Source organism: Amphibalanus amphitrite, unplaced genomic scaffold (assembly GCF_019059575.1).
Source record: "Amphibalanus amphitrite isolate SeventyFive unplaced genomic scaffold, NRLGWU_Aamphi_draft 000377F_arrow, whole genome shotgun sequence".
NCBI classification, from domain to species: Eukaryota; Metazoa; Arthropoda; class Thecostraca; order Balanomorpha; family Balanidae; genus Amphibalanus; species Amphibalanus amphitrite.
Window position 1 is genome coordinate 302,076 of NW_024881871.1, and position 16,292 is coordinate 318,367.

The window sequence follows — 16,292 nt, forward strand, 5'->3', positions numbered from 1 at the left end:
ACATATCTTTGGGACAGAGCAAAGTTTCCTTTTGGACTTTTTTCAAGAATATAAATGAGGGAAACTCTTTGGCTGTCCTTGAAGGCTGCTCGGGAATCCACCGCCACGGCTGCATTGAGCAATGCGCATATTTTTACGAAGAGAATTAGAACGATCTTGTGTTTCAAGTGTAATAATTTTACTATATTTGTGGAATGATGAGTTTTTTTTTCATTCTTTAGACGTTTACAACCTTTTTTGTATTGGCTTAATATGTAGCGTGCACCTTTTAAATCATATCGAGGTGACATTAAACAAAACAGAGCACGCGAATGGATAAACCTCCCCATTGTGTCTCGGCCGTAAGATTGTCGCTCCCCCGTGTGACCGTCCGTCCTGCACCGTCCGCAGCTGGCTGTGGAAACTGGGCAACATCACCCAGACGCCCTATTCGTACCTGTGGTCCAACGAGACCATGTCACCGATCCTGGTCGGTGGTCCCTCCAGGAAGACCATGTACGTGACGTCACTCTACTTCACCATGACGTGTATGACCAGCGTCGGCTTCGGCAACGTGGCCGCCGAGACGGACAACGAGAAGATCTTCACCATCTGTATGATGATCATTGCAGGTGAGCGGGCGGACAGAGCGAATGAAAGGGATGATTTGAGAAAGAGAATAGCTGTTTTTGGGTACGTGGGATGGTATCGAACATTTACCACACCCAAACAGTTGTGAAAATTGTATAGTCTTGTGTGGAGGAAAACTGTCGCAATGCCAGTAGTACTTATTCCGGAGCTGTCCAAACACACATTGCAGTGCATATCATGTTGTCATATATTTCACGTTGCAACACACATTGAAACTGGTTAGAAGAATTAAATGGCGATCTCCTAATTCTCCTTTCATCCCTTAGCTCAAACACTGGAATGCTGACAACACCATCTGACGTTTTATGAGCTTTTTATGAGTCTTTCTCATAAATACTGCCGAAATGTTTTATCAATGTCGCTAGATTGAACATCCGCATTGCGGCAAAATTTAACAATTGAAATAATTCGTGGAAAACCTTGTCAAGTATGAATATAAATATGGAAATGTTTTGCGCTTTACGGTTAACCAACTCCCACGGCTTATCTCGTGTTCCTCGTTATGTACGACCTCGTGTGCACCCGGGGTCACTTATGTCGGCGGTGACGGAACAAACGACCTTCTGTACAGCACAATCTATCTGTGGGTTAATTCGGCTGTCGTATCGTCGGCTGACCCACCGTCGATGGTGTACCTCAGCGGACCGCTATGTGTCTCTGCAGCCACGCTCCTCTTGTCTCTGTGGCCAGTGAGTCCCGCCAGTGTCGTGATCGAATCCCAGCACGAACGGCGCTTACTGAACGGAGGAGCGGTCTTCCTGTTCATTGTCTCAGGACTGTCCATCGTAAGGGTCCCTCTGCGTTAGCACAGACAGCTCGTAACTCGACGGAACTCCCCCTGCATCCAGAGACTCTCCTCATCTCTCTCGCCAACGTTTAATTGTGCTTGCACTCTACAGGTTGTCATCTTCCGTAAAATGCTTACCTTATAAACTTCGTTTCTGACTTATGAAGGTTTCTCTTACAATTTGAGACTTTTGCCAAATCTTCTGTAAGCTTGACATAACTTCAATGTTGAGCTTTTAAACTTGCTGATGATAACATCGCTATTCGCGTTTCCGTCCGGTTTTCACTGTCCTTTTCAACGGTGCAGAGATGTAGCAGTGAGTGTGTCAATATCCGGTCTCCAGGCAGTCAATTCGCTTCACTTCGTACACACGGCTGCTCTGTCCGAATTGACTTAGGGTGTGCTTGGTCCAGCCATACAACTAAGGTCGTGTTGATGGTCTTTTAACAATTATGTGCGTCCGAAGCATATGGTGTGGTCGGCCGACGAGCAGCAAGAACTACCACGCGCCGAGCAGAGTTCTTATCGCTTTAGTCGGCCTGTTTTAGTTGGATTAGGTTTCTTTTGAATCGATCAAGTGTCGGAATAAATCAACTCGGAATTAAAAGCTGCTGATAGCGTGGAACTTACGAGTTGTGAGGAATTGTCTTTTCGTTTTTGCTACGAAATCACCACAGTCCTTCTTTCTTATTGGCAATGGAAATGGAAGGTGAGACCATGTCAATTAGGTAATATTCAGGTAAATTGCATAGGAAGTCAACGTTGCGTTCTTTGAGATGTTTGAACATGCGGGATGCAACGAATGAAAGTGTTATATATTGCATAATACAAAAATGGTGCAAGATTTCTTGCTAAAATTGGATCTAAGCATAATTTGAAATATAGCCTGCTCCGTAACATTCACAGAGCTATTTGCCTTGCTCGGCCGCCTTATTACCTGCAAAATAAGGTTAAACACACTCGGCGCACTGCGGCTCACACAGGAAGACGCGGCGGCAATATCCCGGCGAGGGAGGACAATCTGGTTAAGAGCCGAGCCCCGAGGCCGCTGTCGTCGCTGCAGTGGCCGGCTCATTTCGTCAGATGAGGCTCCTGACACCGCGCTGCTGACTGATCGTATATACTGGGGCTTCCTCCGCGCTCGCTACCGCTTCTGCGCCGTCCGCGCGTGGCTATCGTAGCGGCGTGGACTTGGGTGGGGAGGGGGACTGTGTCAACCTGGCTGCAATCTAGGTGGAGGATAATAAGACTTAATTAGCTGCATGGACGATAGTGGTGGGCGGCTGGGTGGGGCGTGCAAAATCGTGGGGTTCGTGGGAGTGGAAATGGGTTGCAGTTCGAGGATGATGGAGGCCGGCTGTGGTACCGATATGTGGTAGGTAGGCATGTGGTGGCAGGGCATTGCTGGGCGGCAGTATGACGTAGATAGGTATACATATATGGCGGTGATAGGCAGCCTGCGGGGGCGTAATCTGTTGACATCACCTGCAGTATTCAGGCCGATCGCCTGTCGGCCGGCGCGGCTGCACCTGGCCGGAGTCGGCGATAATTTGGAGAGCACGCCACTGGCTCTGTCAGTGGCGGCCCATAAAGCGGCCACGGTCGTAGCGGCCATCGATTCGAGCCGTCCCCGACGAACGGATCGAAGCACCGGCCAGGACCGCCCCGAAGCCCCGAAGGTGCGCCCACCCCGCACCTACCCCGCCCCATTGGCCTTTCACCCCACCAGAACCTTATGAGGCTCGGCCGACCGGCTATCCCCGGCTCAAACCGGTTTTACCATATTCACGGTCATCGAGGGAGAGAAATTTGAGAAGACTGGGAATAGACCCATGCGTCCGTTATGAACGGTACCTACATTTGGAACGTTACGTAGATAGATTGATTGACGAGATATCTTCATTACTAAGCATTTGGCGAGAGTCGGGGGAGGGGTATAAGGGCTATGTCGTGGGCGTGTATCAGCATACCTACCTATTTATAGTCACCGTGCCTTTAGCAAGGCCCAAAGAGCCCATACTCTCTGACCAAGAGTTTCGGCATTCGCACGTGACGCTTCTTACGACTAGCCCCAGGCAATACATACACTGCAAAAAAAATCGTTCCATTGTCCCCAATTTGCCCAGCTTGACGCGTCATCGACAAAATAACCCATCACGAACATTCGAGTCATCGTCACTATTGTGCGCGACGTCAATCCGCCTCTGTGTGACGTCATATCGGCTATGACGTCACGTCATGGGTGGGCGGGAGCGGCTGTTTGCCCGGCTCGTTGGACGCAGTATCCGCTATTGACCGGGCTGGCCGTGACGACTGTTTGCTCAGAGTGGGACGCACGGCCGTAGTCGCCGTCGGCCACTTTACCCTATCCTCTCCGGACGGTCGTGGCCCGGGCTGGGCCGTATTGTGCTGCCGGAGAGCGGCCCATGTGGATCGGCACGCACAGTGGCACCTACTTCCGCAGAACAGCCGGGCCGGGTGCGTCGTCCGGTCGGCGCGGATACTGCGGCGATCAGTCGTGCTTCCGACGGGGATGTGCTTGGAGAGAGAGAGAGAGAGAGAGAGAGAGAGAGAGAGAGAGAGAGAGGGAGGGAGGAAGAGAGAGAGAAAAAAAGAGCAGTCTCCGTTGATCACTGGCCTTTCTCTCTTTCTTTCTCCCTCTTTCTCTATGTGTCTATCTCTGTCCTTCGCGCCCTCGCTGCCTCCCATTATCCCTATTTTTTTCTATTCTCATGGCGCCCTTCTGATGCCCCTCTCGTTTTGTCCGTCAGCGCTGCTGTACGCCACCATCTTCGGTCACGTGACGACCATCATCCAGCAGATGACCTCAGCCACGGCCAAGTACCACGACATGCTCAACAACGTGCGCGAGTTCATGAAGCTGCACGAGGTGCCCAAGGCGCTCTCGGAACGCGTCATGGACTACGTCGTTAGCACGTGGGCCATGACCAAGGGCATTGACACGGATAAGGTAGAAAACGAGGCGAGTGTATGACTCCGTTCCGGCGGCGGCACCAGGCGGGGTAACGTGAAGCGGCCAGCCGGGAACACCGACGGAGGAGACGCTCTGGTCGACGTGTCCCAGTGGTGGTCAGTGTCGGCCGCCGAGCGAGACTGGCGAGTGCCGAGGCCACCCCAGAGTGATGAATTCTTGAGACATCTCATGACCTCTGAGTCTCATGCAATAAGCTCCCCAGCGGTGACGGGTGACCTTTTTGCTCTGCTATTCCTCTCGCTCCGTGGCCGGCCAGCCAGCGCCCCAGGGTCCGCCCTCGCATGTTTCAGGGCGGGCACCGGGACATGGGCTCACGCTCGACCGCCTCCAAAACCGGAGGAGGAGCCGACAGAGACGTAACCATGAGGTCTCGTCTCATCGGAAAAGTCTCATTGTCGCTGTTCCCGCGGGCTTCAGCGAAATTATTTCGATACGACTTATCTCTCGATTACAGTATTTCTACTTTTTTGCAACCCTTTCTCACATGGCTTGCGCTATGACTTGATTTTCCGTTTATCCCCAGCTTTTCTGCACCTGCCCTTTGCGTTCGATACCGTGGCCCTTGGCGAGTAAGGGTGGCCGTGCAAACGAATGGTAAGCAAACTGAAGGCAGGCTTTCGCGCAATCAAACACTGGCAAGCCATTTTCTATGACGAAAAAGAGGACAATTAAAGAGTTCGAACATCCCTTTATAATCTTGTCTGTCGCCTCTTCCTGAACATTATTTGACATCTTAATTTATGTTTTATTATGTGTTGAAAAAGGATCTACTTTGTCCGAACCATAAAAAACGAGATTCCGCTTTTTTGTTCGCCGTCATCTATCGACTTACCATTTTATTTTTAATCAAACATATGAATGAAGAGTATTTTTCCACTATCAAGTGCATTTATTAAAACGAATTTAACCTATCCTGGTGCTTCGACGCGGAACGATATGTGCACTTGTGTGTACCTCAATGTCTTTCATGTTGGATGTTCTCTTCCTTGATCTATTGCAGCTCAGACCTTTCGGACGGTTACTGTGTAGATGTTGCACTTATATTTGCATCAGCCTTCTGTATCAGAGACCTTCGCAGAAGCGTAGTTGTTTCAGCTAGACTTAACAAAGGTCCAATCTCATACGGCCTTGGGTCCAATATTTGATCAAAGCATCATGCCGCTGAATATGCATTACAGGGATGCATTGTTGAAGAGGGTTGAAACGAAATGCGTCTGATCTCTTTAATTTTCTTCGTATAGATCTTCACGAAAAAAGAGACACGTGACGGTTGACAAAACTTGAATTGCATACACATTAAACACTTAACAAAAAGTGTGCCCAATGTCTAGGACATGTAGCCCGGTTGACAAGAAAATAAACTTCTTAGTATGTGCGGAAATGATGGAAGGGGTAATCACGGTCGCTGCGGGCCATTGTACGAACTAACGCCCTTTAATCTGCTTTTCTATGGCCACGTTAATTGTTTTGCATGCGCATGGACGCACATTTTGCCGAAACACATTTCGTACCTATTGAAATCTGAATTAACATGCACTATGTTTTTGATCGCATCAAACCCGTACTTCCTTATAAGGAGGAACAACTTTTCAGCAGCCAGAAGGGAGTAATGAAAAATTAGTTCAACTCATAAGTCCATAAATTTGTATCTAGTTGTATAGGGATAATTAAGGAACTCTACATACTTATCTGGCAACTGCTTTCGGTATAAAATTTAATACGCTTTTCCAATCTTTTACAGTATTCCATTTAATGTCGCTTTATTTGTTTTCTGAGCTTTTTCAAATTATATTTTTACTTTCATTAGTATTTCGCAACATGGAACAACAAAATAGGTACTCCTTATAATTTGTACGCACCGTGGCACGCGCCTGAATATCTCCTTTGGAATCCCTTGCAGCAAGAGGTCACCGATAGAAACCATCTGTGTTTTACGGTTTTGGCATGGCAACAGCAATGCATGACTATATGTAGAAGTCGTGTCGGCCTTGATTGCTTGAGTTGTTGTTGAGCTTGAAATATTGAATCGTTTTTGTTGTGCACGCAGGCTGGCTTGTATTTGTCCACCTTTTGTGTCGTGGAGACTGCATGGACGGATGATACTCATTTGGTAAGCTGTGGCATGCGTTGAGAGCTTGAGACCTGTAGATCTACCTATGTTCCTGTTAACGATGCCATTTGAAATATTTTCTTTGGACATTTCTCGGCATTCTATCCAGAGCTATTTATTGTGGAATTATCTTTAATATCATTTTGTCTTCTACTTAGTTGCTCTCTACAAGTTATATAATCATAATTGTACAGGCTTGGCACATATTTCTGGCGTCTGTACTTTGCTAAATGACGAATGAGAACCTTTACCCGGAAAGATAATTAGACATGGTTTGATCTTAACAAAGCACTAATCCCTTCGCCACCTGAGCCTCCACTTCCCCTTTCTTCAGGTTCTCAACTACTGTCCAAAAGACATGAGGGCGGACATATGCGTCCACCTGAACCGTAAGGTGTTCAACGAGCACCCGGCGTTCCGCCTGGCCTCGGACGGCTGCCTGAGGGCGCTGGCCGTGCACTTCACCATGTCACACAGCGCTCCGGGCGACATGCTCTTCCACACGGGCGAGAGCATCGACACGCTGTGCTACATCGTCTCCGGGTCGCTGGAGGTCATCCAGGATGACGAGGTGGTAGCCATCTTGGGTGAGTAGCCGGTGAAAAGAAACGGCTGACACCAACTGAGTATTGTTTAACCTAAGCGTAGTCTTTTTCCCAGCTAATCTCTTTTTATAGTATCAAAAGTGTATAAGTAAGGTGTTCAATGTTAGGTATTATGCTAAATGAACTGGACACAAATGACTGTTGGAGCCGAGCACTTGAGCATACTGATTTGTGCTCTCAGGTGATGACATTTTTGGACATAAATCTTGTTTAAAAAAATGATGAAAATAAAATAACTGCTCACTTTGCAGCAGTAACTTTGCAAAAGGACGGAGCCAGGTGTCAGTCGAGAGACCGCTTCACGTCAAGTACCACTGAGCTGTGAAGAGCTAACCAGCAGGCTCTTCCAAAGCCACTTTTCTCCGACTGCACATTTCGCCAGTAAAATGGTCGTGGATTTTTGTCAGACCCACTTTAAATGGGATGGATTGAGCTCACGGCTGCGCTGCAGTTGAAGAGCACTACATATTATTTCGGAACGGAGAAGGGGCGTTACGCACAGGACTGAGGCATATAGAGACTTCCCGTCCGCGCAAATAGGCTAAAGAACACCAAGCCCATCTTTCCAGCAGGCTATAGGTGAACCGTGCGCACGATTTGTCATTGAGTATATATTATTTCAACTCCCAATAATCATTAGATATAGACCCATCGCTTTGTATTTACATCCCTCGAACATTTAGTGGTCAATCGTTCCTTATCCGTCGACTGTCTTCCGTGGAATAGTCATACCTATGCGCGGTGAAAACCACAGTACAATCACGCAACGCGCTAAATCCCTGCATCTTCTTGAGGGCTTTACAGCACCGTAGGAGGCCCCCTCCGATCCGACTCTCGCTTGTGTCAGACTCAGTCCCGCCGCCGCGACGTTTAACACTTAGTCGAGTGTGTCGGCGCTACAGCAACGAGCTCCTTGACACCACCCCACGCGCCTCTGGATCCAAGAGAGCGATAAATTGGGCGAAAAGGGCCATTTGCCTTGAAAGGCTATACTTTTTGTCGTTATTTGTGGTGTTTGGTGCTCATTAGCGAAGAAAAGCGGCCGGCAGGATACGAAATCGGAAATCCCTATGGGGGATGGATATGTTGAGAATTAAGACAAAATTGGGGACTACGCTGAGTACGTTGATAAGGATAAGGAGACGCTTGGGTCCATTAGGAATATCATCTTATCAGAAATTGTATTGATTGTCATCAGAGGCCAGAGTCTGTGCATTGTGCACTGTGCAGTAAGCATTGCTTAGCGTGGGTTTTAGCTTGGACAATTCACCATCCGAAAATCCGGTGTTCGAACTGAACGTCAATAAGAGTTGGTATAAATCACTTTTAGGTACTTTTCCAGTAAAAGATCTATTGATTGAAAGTAATTTGGTGAACGAGCAAAATATAACCTCTTCGTATGTGCGATACTTTCCAGAATAATTCATTGAAAGTTGATGCGAACTTATCATTTTGTTCAGCCATTTCTCAGTATGTGAGTTCGCAAAGGGTGCCAAAATAGATCTGACGACCTGACGCGTCGGGCGGCGCTTGCAACGTTGCATGTCAAGCAGGCACGCCTCGTTATGGATTAGACCGATTACATCGGCCATCGAGGCACCGACCGTTGGACCCACGATAATAAAGACTCCTCCATCAGTCCTGTGAAGTTGCAGCCATTGGAAACATTACGAGCAGCAAGTGCACGTCTGCTTCACATGGGATAACTTCCGTTATTCGCGCGGATTTAAGTCGCTCGTCTTACTTAAAAGTACGGCTATAATAGCAATATAGAGCTAGAAGCAATGGTCAAAGGACAAATTGATGCAATATTTCGATACCGCTTGGGGTCATTTTAGCATTGACTCGTTCTTCCTTCTGCCGCTTTGGCTGGTGTTACATCTTTATTGATTTGCGGGAATAAGGCTATTCTCCGGTACTGCTCATTTCAATAATTTAGCGGACTTTTGGTTGACTTTCCTAGCCTACAAGTTTCATACGTTCCCATTCGGGCAGGGTTTCGTGGCGTCTTAGAGCATAATTATGCAACACATTAGACGGAACTTTACATAATGGTCATTCTAGCGGCGAGTCTCTGTAGCGTGTCATCCATCACAACTCATTATGAATAAGTTTGCATACTCATGCTCCTCAATTCAGCAGTATCGCCGGTATAATGATGTACACAAAAGTGGATTTTAATCCATTGTGCAATGCTGTTTGCAGAAAACGTGGTTTCGAGCACTGTATATCCTTTATACATTTGGTATGGCTTGTGAGTTGTGTCCTTGCTCACGAAAGGTGTGCTACGAACGTCGCTCGGCTTATTTTCGCTTCATCCCGGTCGACCTTGAAGAAATGCTTCCACACCGTCACCTGAATAATTTGTTGCATTTCCGAGTCGACTTTCGAGGCGCCAAACTTGACCCAAATTGGCGCCTTGTTTGTTTCCCGGCTCCCCGATCGATCTAGTGAGGGAGGGAGGGGGAGGGGGACGTCCCGCCGCGCCGCGCCGCGCCGCCTGGGGAAGGGGTCACGGTCGCCAGCCCTCCCTCCCTCCTCCTTCTCGTCCCTGTTGGCGTGCCGCAGCCCATCTCAGCGGAATCAAACAGTGGCCGGTATTGACACAGGGGGTGGAACTTTTACACAAGGAGGCCATCAAGGACTTGGCACAGTTCTCCTCACACGCACACTACTTTGGGTGCTTTATTAGTGGTCGGTCAGTGGTCGCGAGTCAATGGATATGTTTTGTGTTGAATAAACCTCGAAGGAACGTTTCCTAATGACAAATGATGTGTATTTCAATTTCGTTTGAGGCATAAGAAAGTAACTACTTTGGTCATCTTCAGTTGTAGGAAGAATTTTAGGTATAGCACGCAACAATTCACGTCATTGCATTCCAAACTATCAGCTTCTCTCTAATGAACCATCTTGAAAACACATGCACTGTACGGTGTCAGCAATCTGTTTCATTTGATAGGCATTCAAAAAGCTCCCAAGACACATTTCATGACAGGTCTGCTCCAACATCAGACGGACTTTTGAGCATTGGTCCTCCCTCCGTCGTCCTAAGCTGACCTTACCTCCCCTCTGTCGTCCCTAGCTGACCTGGCCTTCGGTCATCCCCAAGTGACCTGACCTCTCTGTCATCCCCAAGTGACCTGACCTCTCCTTCATCACTAATTGACCTGATCCAGCCCCGTTCACGAGCTCCAGAATCCCTTTACCGTGACGTCACCACGGCGGTAGAATCTCTTTTCACCCATAGGCATGCATGCAAATTTCATCATCTTTCGAGCGAGCTGGAGAAAAAAAAAAACTAGGATTATGTGTCATCAAAAGCTGTACCACTGTAACAATGAGTTCGCCTCATTACGATAAATGGGGCTGAAACTAAAAAAAAAAGACTATATCGAGCCAAAACCAGCAATTCAAATGAACTCTTCATTTGAACGTAAAGGATTTCCTCTGATGACGTCACCACAGCGCCTTTATTTCCCTAGTGAACCAACCTGAGTAGTAAAGGAATCTTGGACCTGACCCTCACTCATCCCCAGCTGACCTGACCCTTGCCATCCCCAGCTGACCTTTCTGTCATCTCCAGCTGACCCCCCCCCCCCTCGCCGTCCCTTAGGTCAGGGTGACGTGTTCGGTGACACGTTTTGGAAGGATCCGACCGTCGGCCAGGCGGCGGCCAATGTACGAGCGCTGACCTACTGCGACCTGCACACCATCAAACGGGACAAGCTGCTCGAGGTGCTCGACTTTTACCACGCGTTCGCCAACTCGTTCGCCCGCAACCTGGTGCTCACGTACAACCTGCGACATCGGGTAGGTGTTTATATGCACCCTCGATGGATGTTTTTGTGGCTCGAACGCTGAAAAGGCGTTAAATGTTCAAAGCACCATTTCCTTCTCATCCCTTAACCCCTAGTGATTATTGACATCTCTTTGAATTTATGCTGATATAACCTAGAATTTACTCAGCCTTGTTTACCTTTGGCATTCAAACTATGTTCTACAAGTTTCATCTTGATATATTCCTTTATTCGTGGTCCGTTTCTGACCTACTTGTTTCTCATTTTCATTCTGGGCTCGCCTTATTCGCCCGCGCCTGCTATCTGGCGTGGCTTGTCACTTTAATCGTATTGTTTGCGGTTTCCATAAATCCATATGTGCCTTTCATAACGCGAGATCGGTCGTGAAAGCGCCCTGGAAAACGCAGTGTGCTTGATAACATTGGTGTGTGCTCTCTAGATACTACTCAGGCGATAGGCGATGCTCTGAATACCTTTAGAAAAGTTTTGTGCAAAAGTAATGAACGAACATTTGCCTCGCATTGTTGAGTAACGTCGAAACTCGAAGCAGTATCGAAAGGTACTTTATAATGCTAATGTCAGTTCTTGACCGACGCCTTTGAATTTCAGTTGATATTCAGGAAGGTCTCCGACGTCAAGAGGGAGAAGGAGTTGGCAGAGAGGAGGAAGAACGACCCACCTCCCGATATAAGTCAGGACCATCTGGTTCGGAAGATCTTCTCACGGTTCAAAAAGTCCAGCGACAGATCCAACAGCCAACAGGGACTGAGGTATGCGGGGAATTTGTCTTCATAGTGAACTTGTAATCGTCAGCTTAATTCAAAGGCAGTGTCACCTACTTATGAACAATGGATGACACGTTAATCTTCTCAACTCTCAAGTGCAAGATGTGTTTCATTTTTCCATCATTCAAGCACCAGATGAAAGAATATCGTATTCAAACAATGATGACACATCTTGTCATTTCCTGAGCTGCGGGACCTGGCGACCTTTCTGCTAATTTCCCCGCGGTGTGCTCCCCCAGGGACCTGGAGGCCGGTCACAGGACGGAGCCCGACACGCCTGGCTCAGCTGCCGGCGGCGGTGGTGGCGCGGGAGCCGCGGCCGTCGCGAGCGTGGATGACCCCTCACCACCTGCTCTGGGTGCTGTGAGTGCGGCCGGAGCCACCGGTGGGACTGGAGGAGGAGGAATATTGTCCTCCGTCAAACTGCCCAGCGTTGGAGAACAGCAGGCCATCAGCAAACGCGCGCGGACGAGATGGGGTGCCCTGGGAGGAGGTGGCGGCGGCGGCGGCTCAGCTAGTGTGGCAGCTGCCGCCGGAGCAGCCGCTGCCGCTGCCACCACTCCGTCAGAGGAAAAGAAGGAGAAACCCAAGATCAAGTGGGGTCCGAAAGTGGCGCCGCCGCCGCCGGAGAGGACTGAGGCCGGTGCGGACGAGGCGGCGCGTCCTCCGCCGGTGGAAGAGCCCGCTCGGCCTCCGGCGGCGCCGGCCAAACGGCTGGAGGTGGTCGATCCGGTGCAACTGGTAGCCGGCGCCACACACCCGTCCGAGCTTCAGCAGCTGCTCTCCAGTCTGATGGACTTCAAGGTGGACCTCAAGCTGGAGATGCAGAGGCTGCACCAGCGGATCGGTCGACTAGAGGACTCTCTGACCGATGTGTGCGGACGCGTGCCGTACGCTGCCAGCCCGGCGCCGGGCTCGCGGCCGTCCAAAGACCGTGGCGCCGGCAGGCGGGGCGATAGAGGCGCCGCAGCGGACAAGGCGATTGTGCAAAACCAGACTCGGCCGTCCGGTGCCGGCGCCGGGGCCGAGGCGGCTGCCGGTAAACGGCCGAGCAGGCCGCGGTGTCAGTCGGCCACGGCGCGAGTGAGCGAGGACAGTCCGACGGACTCGATGGTGCAGCGAATGCTGGAGGACGAAATCGGACGGCCGGGCGATTCCTCGCCGCGGCGGCACCCCATTTACGGTGACGACCGGCCCGGCTCGCCCGAGGAGTACTTGTAGTGACGCCGATCGTCGCCAGGTGTCAGTATACGCCAGCCTCTCAGCACCTTCTGCCTTCTCTGCAATTCCGCACCAAGTCCTCGAGGTTGTCCGAGTCTGTCCGCCTGACGGAGCAACGACAGACTGCGACGAACGCGTTCACACTTCACTCTGTTGTTAAGGCGATTTGTAGGTATATAACATTCGTTTTTGCCTTCATGTTCATTGTTCTGAACATGGACGAGTGTATATTTCATATCGAATGAATTTTTGCCGATCGTTTCAATATCGGCCTTGTTGATTACTGATAGGAAGTATTATTCTGGGAGATATTGATGTCATATGTTTGACGGATTTCCATGAGATTTAGGAGAGATATGATCACTTATCGGACTGATTGATCTTGCATGACTACGCGAAGAACATTTCCCAAGGTCCGCTTGCGACGTTCGGCTTCTCCAGAAAGCAGGGTGTCCGAAATTTAGTACTGCGACTTCAACATTACGATGGCTACCGTTAAGATATATAACTTAAAGGGACTATCCCACCTTTAACATGGGGTTTGAGTTGAGATAGCCAAGTTTGCGGCGAGGTTCAGAAACCACTATCTATCTAGGTTGCAACCCCCGCGGCCTCTTGGTGTTGAAGAAATTCGTTCCCTTCATTTGAAAATGGGCCTTGCGCAAGGCCCTATCTTCAACATGGAGCGACCGTTAGTGTGACGTCACCTCGTTTAGTCATTCTGATTTAAATGGGTTTGTTCGTTGAAAAATCGCTTAAAACTTGGTCTGAACTTTGTTGTGGTGCCTACAGAGTAAAAAGAATCAGCTTTATGGCAGTAATGTGGCCTGGGGAAGGAGGTAATTTTGGGCTGTGACGTCACATATTTGAAAGTTTGTGTTTGGAATATGGGAAGCCTAAGATGTTTAATGAAAAATAAATGCCAGAACCGTGTTCCTGGTCATCCAATCTATAAAGTCGGGCACAATTTAACTGGTTTTAACAACATTTTAGAAGGTGGGATAGTCCCTTTAACTGAAGCATGACGAATCGTATACCGGTCTTAACGGCAGAATACTGACACATTTTGTTACATTTTAATTCGAAAGAGAGAGACAGAGAGAGAGAGAGAGAGAGAGAGAGAGAGAGAGAGAGAGAGAGAGAGAGAGAGAGAGAGAGAGAGAGAGAGAAATCCCTTAATTACTTTGTCTCTGTTATCACAATACGATACCAAGCATCGTGCACAACTATATAGTATTATAAGTGGGATGGGTAATTTGCGACGCATGTTCCTTATACCGTTAACGATGATGCTTAACTTGATCACCTTCCCCTCAAAGTGCGCGTGACATGAACTACTACCAAATAGTATGCATGCCTATTGCCTGTGCGTTATTTTCTTATGATTCGTTTATGTTTGACGGTTTTCGGGAATGTCACACGGCAACACTCATGCTGGTCCTGCAATTTTGGTCTGCTCGTATATTGATACCATGTCATGAATATTTGCCCAAACTTGTGAGTTAATAGTTGAAACATTCCTTGACGACCGAACAAAAGCGTTAGCTGCCTCAGGACGCGTTGCATGTATGCACTGACTTTGACAATGTCGAGAAATTAGTTTCGCCATCGGCGAAACATTTCGGAAAGCTGGCAAGTGGACTGATTTTGCAGGATTGCCCACGGTTGTTTTCTTTTTGCTGTTGGTTCCATGCGTATATGGTAGGCGCGTTTTGGTCCTATGTAAAATGTGTTTACATGCTGGTGTGATGCGAGTGAAGAAGCATAGGTCAGGTGGATGTGAATCTGTCGACTAACTTTGTTGGGGATATTACTGGAAAGTGAATCGAGTATTTAGTTTTTTTTAACATGTCAGCAGTCGTCTTATTTGATTATTGTTTTAAATAATTGAATGTTGGCAGCTGATTTAGGATTATTTATTATGCCCGACATCCGCTGTGCGCTGGACTTTGGACCGTGTGAACGTGTGTCCGTTTGTGAAGGTATAAGTGATTCGGCTGTGTGAGAGCGGTTGTCGTGGGGTGACGGTGAGCGTGCGCGTGTGTTACGTGCGTGGCTGTCGTGGGGTAACGGTGAGCGTGCGCGTGTGTTAGGTGCGTGGCAGGACGTCGGTTCGTCACGATGTGGCTGGTGGGCCGCGCGGCCTCCTCAGACGCCATATCACTGGGTGCCGCCCAGCCCGGAAGGCACACCCATCCAAATCACAAACGGATATAAGCAATAACAATCTCAGACGGGGAGTTGCGCCGGAGCTGCGACTCCATTCGAAGACCTGACAAATGTGTGTGTACATTAATTGCGAAAGAAAATGTACAGTTTTATTCTGGAAAACGGTGACATTATTAATAGGAAAATATTGGTAAGAAAAGGCTACTCGGGCTACGTTTTGTTGGAGACCCGTAACTACATTTGAGCTTGTATTCCCGGCCAAGATTCGGTGCCGTAATTGAACCTGTCGAATTGCATGCACACCCGCTCGTACCGGGTTTGTCCCAATACTCACGATGTCTGATGTGGAATATTCAAAACGTATCTGTGATTTAGACATAAACAATGACGCCCGCGTTGGTATACAAGTGCTGAAGTGGACGCATACGCCCTTACCAATTGTTGACATGTAGTTCTTGATTACATCGTGTCACTGTATATATTCATACTTTGACCACCGTTGTAATAGATTCTCGATACATACCGTGGTGCGTTTTATTAAGTCCTATCCCCTCTCATACAAATCACATTCCCCTATCCGCACCCTACCTCCCTCACTTTGATTTGCGGTCCTGAAACATTGATTACAGACAATGTTTCGGGCGCGGGGCATTTTTGCGTGGGAATGAGGCAAGAATTGACGTCCTTATGTGAAATGAAGAGTAATAGCCGTATAAATATGACTAAGACTAACCAGGGCTATGCCGTTAAAGGATACAAGTTTTTGGCCAAGTTGTGCCATGACAGCATGATTTCTTCTCCAGACTTCTTCTAGCCAGGTCAAGGGTCATTGCTACATACAGCTTGGAATCGTGTCGACTGTCGCCCCCTGAGAATAATCATCCCTATAAGATACGACCGAATTATGTCCATTCCTTTTATGTTCCGGCTGCTATAGTTCAGTTTGGAATCATTTCTTCAAGAATTATCGTCCGAGTGATTAATGTAGCCGCGGAGATATGTCTCTCGAAAGGAACTGTAACGCAGTTAGTTCCTCGTTTACTCGTTATTAATGGCTCGAATCTGGTGAGAGAGTATACAAAATCCATCATGATCCTTATCAATTATATGAGTACTATCGGTTTAAGAGTGTTCCTTGCTTGGCGCAAAATATAAGCTATCACCAATCCAAAACACAATATAAAATATGTTGT

At 48.4% G+C, this 16,292-nt stretch overlaps 2 protein-coding genes across 3 annotated transcripts in view; both read left to right on the top strand.

Annotated features, from left to right (window-relative positions):
• The window catches only part of LOC122389951 (potassium voltage-gated channel protein eag-like), a 63,974-nt gene extending 59,095 nt beyond the window's left edge, over positions 1 to 4,879 (top strand). Inside the window, exons 10-11 of one of the 2 annotated variants that reach the window (XM_043382464.1) lie at positions 391 to 611; positions 4,189 to 4,879. In XM_043382464.1, coding sequence (XP_043238399.1) covers positions 391 to 611; positions 4,189 to 4,412 — 445 coding nt within the window. In that variant the 3' untranslated portion in view covers positions 4,413 to 4,879. The remainder of the gene's footprint in view (positions 1 to 390; positions 612 to 4,188) is intronic. The other variant, XM_043382465.1, reaches the window with a different exon arrangement.
• Positions 4,880 to 6,880: 2,001 nt separating this feature from the next.
• On the top strand, positions 6,881 to 12,930 carry LOC122389936 (potassium voltage-gated channel protein eag-like). Its single transcript, XM_043382444.1, has 5 exons — positions 6,881 to 7,109; positions 10,741 to 10,937; positions 11,534 to 11,694; positions 11,949 to 12,094; positions 12,251 to 12,930. Exons 1-5 carry the CDS (start codon positions 6,881 to 6,883, stop codon positions 12,928 to 12,930), a joined length of 1,413 nt encoding a protein of 470 aa, XP_043238379.1.
• Positions 12,931 to 16,292: the final 3,362 nt, after the last annotated feature.

Excerpts from the sequence above, each read along its gene's own strand:
- LOC122389936 (XM_043382444.1), top strand. The coding sequence starts at position 6,881 with ATGAGGGCGGACATATGCGTCCACCTGAACCGTAAGGTGTTCAACGAG. Across the intron at positions 11,695-11,948 it reads AACAGCCAACAGGGACTGAG|GGACCTGGAGGCCGGTCACA; the intron begins GTATGCGGGGAA and ends GTGCTCCCCCAG. Across the intron at positions 12,095-12,250 it reads GAGTGCGGCCGGAGCCACCG|CCGCTGCCGCTGCCACCACT; the intron begins GTGGGACTGGAG and ends CCGCCGGAGCAG.